Source organism: Eutrigla gurnardus (assembly GCF_963514095.1).
Source record: "Eutrigla gurnardus genome assembly, chromosome: 4".
In the NCBI taxonomy this organism is placed as follows: domain Eukaryota; kingdom Metazoa; phylum Chordata; class Actinopteri; order Perciformes; family Triglidae; genus Eutrigla; species Eutrigla gurnardus.
Genome location: NC_139918.1, coordinates 29259819 through 29267683, shown reverse-complemented (window position 1 = coordinate 29267683; position 7865 = coordinate 29259819). Strand labels below are relative to the sequence as shown.

At 44.7% G+C, this 7865-nt stretch overlaps 1 protein-coding gene across 1 annotated transcript; it reads left to right on the top strand.

Moving 5' to 3' along the window:
- The first annotated feature begins 2123 nt into the window (after nucleotides 1-2123).
- On the top strand, nucleotides 2124-5917 carry LOC311012317 (cAMP-dependent protein kinase inhibitor alpha-like). The gene is made up of 3 exons (XM_084007724.1): nucleotides 2124-2420; nucleotides 2765-2955; nucleotides 3796-5917. The coding sequence occupies exons 2-3, from the start codon at nucleotides 2793-2795 to the stop codon at nucleotides 3867-3869; spliced, it is 237 nt and encodes a 78-aa protein (XP_083863850.1). The 5' UTR covers nucleotides 2124-2420; nucleotides 2765-2792; the 3' UTR covers nucleotides 3870-5917.
- Nucleotides 5918-7865: the final 1948 nt, after the last annotated feature.

Genomic DNA, 7865 nt, shown 5'->3' with positions numbered 1-7865 from the left:
GCAGGCCTACAGTGGATTTTAATTATGACTAACAGTTGTTTAATTTCACAACTTTTATGGACCAGTAATCGTGACTCGTCTGCTGATTGAGCGGGGCGGCCTATTGTGAAGCAATCACGGAGGTGCGAGCCGGAGTTGGAAAACAAAGGGAAGATAACAGAGAGGTGTAGAGCGCAGCGGTGCAGGCAGCCGGCGAACAAGCCAGCCGAGTCTCTGTGGATCTCGGCACCGGCGGGAGCCGGAGGTGAAGCTTCTGAAGCCAGTCTCAACTCTCTGCCACTAATCAGATGCCTTTTATGAGAAAAAAAGACTTCCCAAATGTATCCTGCACAGTACAAAGAGGAGAAGATGTTTCCACGGCAACACGGTCTAAGATGCTATAGTGGTCATGTACAGTAAAGGTCAACGTGTGTGTGTGTGTGTGTGTGTGTGTTTTAATCCATCGGGAGGAAACTGAAATTATCTGTATTTCATCTTTACAGATGCAGCTAAATTGATGTGGTGAGGAATGAAATGTGATGTTTGTAGCCTGAAGGGGAAATGACATGGTTCTGTAATATGTCACTTTAGTGCAGCACAGCAAGATACACTTTGTGCGGGAAAAACTGCTCGACAAAATGTACACTTAGAGCGATGCCTGACTTCCATCTCCAGCTGTTATATTGCTTAGAATGTAGGGGAATTTCCATTTGGCATTAATAATTAATACCTGAAATATGTCAGAAATTACCCTCTAGTGCAACTGAGACCACATCGTTATTTTACTTCCGTAATCATATAGACACGGCTGACTCCAATTCTAACAGTGAATTAAAAGTTGGAGCTGTTTTTAAAAGGAACTCTACCTGTGGTGGTTCGACACAGGTAGCTGCAGACATCCGTGTTGCTTCATGCCGACTGCAGCAACACCCTGTGGTTTGAAAGAGAATTGCACACAATTATCTCCTGGCGTGACCTCCTTTCTAATCTAATTTCACATCGTCATAGAAAAGCAAATAACCTCCACACTAATGCACTGTATCGCGCTGAGCACACAGCCTCTTTTTGTGCAATCAATTTACCATGGTTATTTGTCTAAAACACTCAATCAAAAAAGTCAAACATTAGTTGTGTGTTGGAGGTTTCCGCTCCTCTGCATCGCATGATACTGTGGGTTGTAAATCAAGTAGCTGATGGGAATAAAAACGTGCAAACAAAGTCATAAAGCTGTGAACACTGACTGAGATGACTGGTGTTACCTTTAGTTTTGGATGCCTTCGTGTGCTGTGGGAAATATGGATAACGTAAATTTTGTAGTTTGTATTATCACAGTTTCCACTTTATCCCACTACAAATAATCCATTTTATTTTCAAGTAGAATACAGATATTTGCGTTCAAAAAGACTCTGGTAAAAGTAGAAGTACGGTGCTGTAACAAATTTTTTACTCAAGTGGAAAAGTACAGGCTCTGAAATGTACTCAAAGTATAAGAAGGTATTTCTACTGGCAAGGCTAACTGACTCTCTCGTCATATTAATAACAAAAACAATCGATAATTCTCCTCAAATGCATTGAAACTAAAGTAAGCCTGTTTTGAAAATGTAGAGAGTAGAAAGTATAGATATTTGTTTTAAAATGTAGAGAGTAAAAGTAAAAAGTTGTCAGAAACTAAATATTGAGTAAAATTACAGATACCTGTAGTACACGTCTGCTTTCCAGTGAGCAGGTTGCAAAATACCAGAGCTCTGAGGCACATAAATGCATCATGCCATAATTAACGTGATTAACTACACCTGTGTTAATCCTGCGATGACGTTTCAACACAGCTGCTGTGAAAAGGGCCTATTTTTTCTCCTGAAAACACGATAATCTGCACAAAACACTTAGATATTTTGATTAAAACTGCAGCACAGAATTGCATCTTCAACGGTTACTTTAAAAAAAACTGTTTTCTAAATCATGAAACACCATCCAAACAGCCGACAACACCACAAATACACAGATATACAGACATGTTGTTAAAATGATGAGATTTACGAGGTGACAGCGAACGCAGCACGGGCCTTGGTGCTGCTCGGAGCTCTCCTCTCTCATCCTTTTGTGTCTCTCGTCCAATCAGCGCCCGGATGCGGTTTGCTGGCCGCTGATTGGTCGCCAACGAGGAAGATGCGACGGCAATGGAGAATCGACCGGAGACTTTTCCAAGCATCCCACTGATGTGATTACCACGGTGACGTGATTTCCGCGCATCGACTCGCCGCGGTGTGTAACGCGGGGGCCTTTGGGTCGTCAGCTACGGTTTCGGTGTGTTTTCGCGTCCCGTTGGGTTTGTTTGGTCGTCGGACGGTGATGTCGGGCCCGTCGCGCTGCTTTGTGGGTTGAAGTCGCTCTCTGGACCATGTAGCTTGTGCTTACAACACCGGCAGGAGCTAAAACTGAAGGTAAGAGATTAAAAAAAAAAAAAAAAAGGCCATATGATATAATACAAGTACGTCATGTGTTGCTATGGGAATGTGATTCTGAGTCGTGGTTCCTGTTTTACACTTGATTCTTGACCTGTGGGCCTAATGTTGGACGGGCTGCCTGGTTAGCATGAAGGGATAGCTGCTACAGGAAGCTATTAGAGTAACTTGTAGTCTAATAGTGGTTTACACTTAATTAAAAGGAAGACATACTAGATCCTAACTGCCTTCTTGTGTTGGCTAACACGCATCATGACATGTAATTACATGTGTAACAACACTTTACTGTTGGATCAGCTCATTTTGCTCACTCCCCCTCGTAGGTGCTGCTGTGTGAAGGATGCACGAGCGATGTCTGATGTTGAGGCCACGTACGCAGACTTCATCGCCTCCGGCAGGACGGGACGCAGGAACGCCATGCACGACATTCTGCAGAGTCCCACGGACCCCGAGGGACGGGAGCTGCCCCTCACCCTGTCTCTGTCCCAGCTGCACATCAACGCGGGAGGGGGAGGTAAAAAACCACAGCGTTGTGCCGGACTGGATCACTTCAGACGGATTTTTGTGTATTAAGAGAGGCGTGTAGAAACTTTTCAGCTCCTAAAAATCTATTCAGATCTTTGAATTGTAATTTGTGTATGATGATACGATGAGATTTGACCTTAGGACCTCAGGATCTGGCAAGATTTAGTTTTCGTCTTATGCAGGCTCTGATATGAAGTTTTTTTTCACACCGCTCACTGAACATTTGGACGGATGGTTTGTTGTTTTTAGGGGTCGACTGACTTTTTCATGGTAATACCGATTATTACTTATCTAAGAGACCGATAACCGTGATTTGAAATGAATATTTGTCTGCAGTACAAAGGAAAAAGTGTCAAAAGGTGTTCACATTTAGAATAACACAAACTATTCACACAAAACTTTGTTTAAATTCCTTAAAGCGTAGTTTAACGTGACCTCCACACAAAAAGTGCAGGGAGTTATCAGTCAGCCAGTAAACCTTCAGTCAGCTCCACGTTCTGGAAATCATTTCTATCTTGTACAAGCTGCAGATAAACTGCACCAAACAAAACTTTGCTCTAAACAGTCCTTCAGGTTCAACACTACAGGTCGTAAACAAGAGCATCTGGCAACTTTTTCTCATCTTAAATATCTGATCACGGCGCTAGATGAAGTCAGCGATATCCAACATTTCTTTAGAAGTTTCATCCTGAACTAAAGTGTGACGTTTCCCTCCCTAGAGGCGCGCCACTAGCTTAGCTGAAATGATTTGAAACATGTGAAACATCGATATAATCGTATTAATATTTAAGTCCTGTAAACTGTGCTCCCTCCCCTCATTTTTCTGCAGACGGAGACGACACCGAGGACAGCCAGAGCTCTTCCTCCTCGGCCCACCGGGCGGTGGAGCAGAGGAACAGCTAACCTGCCACACTTTGCTGCCAGACGGTTTCCAGCCGCCGTCGTGATGAAAGCCCACAGTGGGCTGGTAGCCGGAGGCTAGCGATCGCCACCGCCGAGGTGCCCATGGGCAGGGCACTGACCCCCTTAAATCCACTGTAGAGGCGCCGTGCTGCGATGTGACCACCCAGTGCTCTCATGTCCCCCCGTGGCTCTGCTGTGCACTAGAATTACAGACTGTTGGAGTATTTCAGAGTGGGAGCGAGCCGAGACACCGATGTGTAGCTCATGTACAGCCGATTTTTACTTTCAGTCTTAGTAACCAGACACGCAGGCTGGACGACGAGGTTCTGTGTGTCGTAGATGTGCGAGCCGTTTGTAAGGCCACTGAGACGCTGATGTAGAAGGCCGGTGGGAGTAGCATGTTTGTAGTGACGCTGGTAGAGATTATATTGCCAGTTTATGGCTTGTGCTTCCTTTAAATTGACAGTGCTGTAGAGAGAATTGGACTTCCTCGGCTCAAACACCATTTGATTGGTTGATTGATTCTGTTGCGTTTTGATGGGTCGATATCCAGTCATATACTGTACGTGCAATAGGTTTTTTACTGTGGAAAGCATCAGACCGGATGGTGGCGTGACACCGGTCTGCTACTCAATAATACATTCACGGTGAGTACAGACATATTTCAGTGGCGCAGTGGTTAAAAAAATGTATCTTTTCAAATGTTGATACTTTTTTTTTAAGAATACTTTTCTAATGATGCCAATATAATCACAACCTTAAAGGAGCAGCTTGACATTTTGGGAAATTTGCCGAAAGAGGCGCTCGATGCCAGTGTTTTTTGTATGTACGCTAAATATGTAGGAGTCAGCATTAATGTTAGCTTAGCATAGGATAAAAGACAACTTTGTGAAGGGAACAGAATTCACCTCCCAGGCCTAATTAACGCGTTACATCCCGTTTCTAGAATCAGTATCAAAACTGATGTTTCAAAACAACAATAAGCCATTTTATGACACATTCATGACAACAGTTTAAATTATATTAAGGCTTAAAATAAGGCCTAACTAGGCGTGGCTGCTTTGAGTGACAGGTTGCTGTACCAGACTGCTAGCTGCTAGCTGTCTGCCCTGCTGCTCCACCAATGATCCGCCACTCTGCTCACTTCTACACCTCCTGTGTCGTCACACTTTACTTTTTGTACCGATTAAACAAACACGATATAACGTGTTAATGAATGAGCTTCAGAGGTGCATATTGTGTAACCTTTGGGCCAAGCTAGGCTAGCTGTTTCCCCCTGTTTCCAGTCATTATGCTAAGCTAAGCTAAAAGCTGTGACTTTTATCGGCCACCTGCCACTTTGTCAAAGCTTTCCTGGTGTTTTAAAGAGCATTTTCTTCTCGGTTTCCTGGCGAAGAAACAACAGTTTTGTTTTTCTCATTTTGGAAAACGGCTGTTGATTCATCACCGACCGCAGATGAGTTAACTCAACCAAGATAAGCTAAACCGCTCCAGCTACATATTTAGCACACAGACTCTCGGCAGAAAAGCGAATTAGTGTATTTCCCAAAATGTCAAAGTATTCCATATAATGTAGATATGCAATACTCAGTGGAGCTTCCAGCAAATGTAACCTGTTTCGCGTTAAAGTTTCTCTGACATTGAGCCGAAACTACATTCCTGCTTCTTTGTGTGATAATGAATCCATCCCATAATCATCTGTAAAGGCCATGCATGCACTGTTGTGTATTTTGTTCCTCTCGCCCCAGTTTCACTGAGTATAATCTTACTGTTACTGCTTGACTCCTGCTGATGATAATAGGGAAAATATAACACTTTTATTCCTTTCTTTTTTTAAATATTAGTCAATCAATCAGGTTTTCAAGTTGTAAACTGCCATGTGATTGTGATAGTGACTCCCGCCCGCTCCAACAGCACTGTATAAACCAGCTGTCCATAAATCAGCATGTAGACTTCTAGCAGGTGCATGATTCTGCTGAACGTTTAGGTGTTTCTCTGTCTATAACCGCGTTTTCTACTCGTATGTGTCGAAACTAAATAAACAACCGACGAAAGGAACAATGCAAGTTTCTCGCCTTGTTGTGCTTCTGCAGTCTGGCCAACAGGTGGCACTGTGGCAGAAATGCCATCCATCCATCCATCCATTGTCTACCGCTTATCCTGTATTCAGGGTCGTGGGGGGGGGGGCTGGAGCCGATCCCAGCTGTCATTGGGCGAAGGTAGGGTTCACCTGGACAGGTAACCAGTCTATCACAGGGCCGACATGTAGAGACAGACAGGTAACCAGTCTATCACAGGGCCGACATGTAGAGACAGACAGGTAACCAGTCTACCACAGGGCCGACATGTAGAGACAGACAGGTAACCAGTCTATCACAGGGCCGACATGTAGAGACAGACAGGTAACCAGTCTATCACAGGCTGACATGTAGAGACAGGTAACCAGTCTATCACAGGCTGACATGTAGAGACAGACAGGTAACCAGTCTATCACAGGGAGACATGTAGAGACAGACAGGGAACCAGTCTATCACAGGGCCGACATGTAGAGACAGACAGGTAACCAGTCTATCACAGGGAGACATGTAGAGACAGACAGGTAACCAGTCTATCACAGGGACGACATGTAGAGACAGACAGGGAACCAGTCTATCACAGGGCCTGACATGTAGAGACAGACAGGTAACCAGTCTATCACAGGGAGACATGTAGAGACAGACAGGTAACCAGTCTATCACAGGGAGACATGTAGAGACAGACAGGTAACCAGTCTATCACAGGGCTGACATGTAGAGACAGACAGGTAACCAGTCTATCACAGGGAGACATGTAGAGACAGACAGGTAACCAGTCTATCACAGGGCTAACATATAGAGACAGACAGGTAACCAGTCTATCACATGTAGAGACAGACAGGTAACCAGTCTATCACAGGGCTGACATGTAGAGACAGACAGGTAACCAGTCTATCACATGTAGAGACAGACAGGTAACCAGTCTATCACATGGAGACATGTAGAGACAGACAGGTAACCAGTCTATCACATGTAGAGACAGACAGGTAACCAGTCTATCACAGGGAGACATGTAGAGACAGACAGGGAACCAGTCTATCACAGGGCCGACATGTAGAGACAGACAGGTAACCAGTCTATCACAGGGAGACATGTAGAGACAGACAGGTAACCAGTCTATCACAGGGACGACATGTAGAGACAGACAGGTAACCAGTCTATCACAGGGAGACATGTAGAGACAGACAGGTAACCAGTCTATCACAGGGAGACATGTAGAGACAGACAGGTAACCAGTCTATCACAGGGAGACATGTAGAGACAGACAGGTAACCAGTCTATCACAGGGCCGACATGTAGAGACAGACAGGTAACCAGTCTATCACAGGGAGACATGTAGAGACAGACAGGTAACCAGTCTATCACAGGGCTGACATGTAGAGACAGACAGGTAACCAGTCTATCACAGGGCTGACATGTAGAGACAGACAGGTAACCAGTCTATCATAGGGCTGACATGTAGAGACAGACAGGTAACCAGTCTATCACAGGGAGACATGTAGAGACAGACAGGTAACCAGTCTATCACAGGGCTAACATATAGAGACAGACAGGTAACCAGTCTATCACATGTAGAGACAGACAGGTAACCAGTCTATCACAGGGCTGACATGTAGAGACAGACAGGTAACCAGTCTATCACATGTAGAGACAGACAGGTAACCAGTCTATCACAGGGAGACATGTAGAGACAGACAGGTAACCAGTCTATCACATGTAGAGACAGACAGGTAACCAGTCTATCACAGGGAGACATGTAGAGACAGACAGGTAACCAGTCTATCACATGTAGAGACAGACAGGGAACCAGTCTATCACATGTAGAGACAGACAGGGAACCAGTCTATCACATGTAGAGACAGACAGGGAACCAGTCTATCACAGGGCCGACATGTAGAGACAGACAGGTAACCAGTCTATC

Bases quoted from the DNA above. Each gene is read 5' to 3' on its own strand.
- LOC311012317 (XM_084007724.1), top strand. From the start codon at position 2,793: ATGTCTGATGTTGAGGCCACGTACGCAGACTTCATCGCCTCCGGCAGG. The intron at 2,956-3,795 runs GTAAAAAACCAC...ATTTTTCTGCAG, and splicing joins CATCAACGCGGGAGGGGGAG to ACGGAGACGACACCGAGGAC.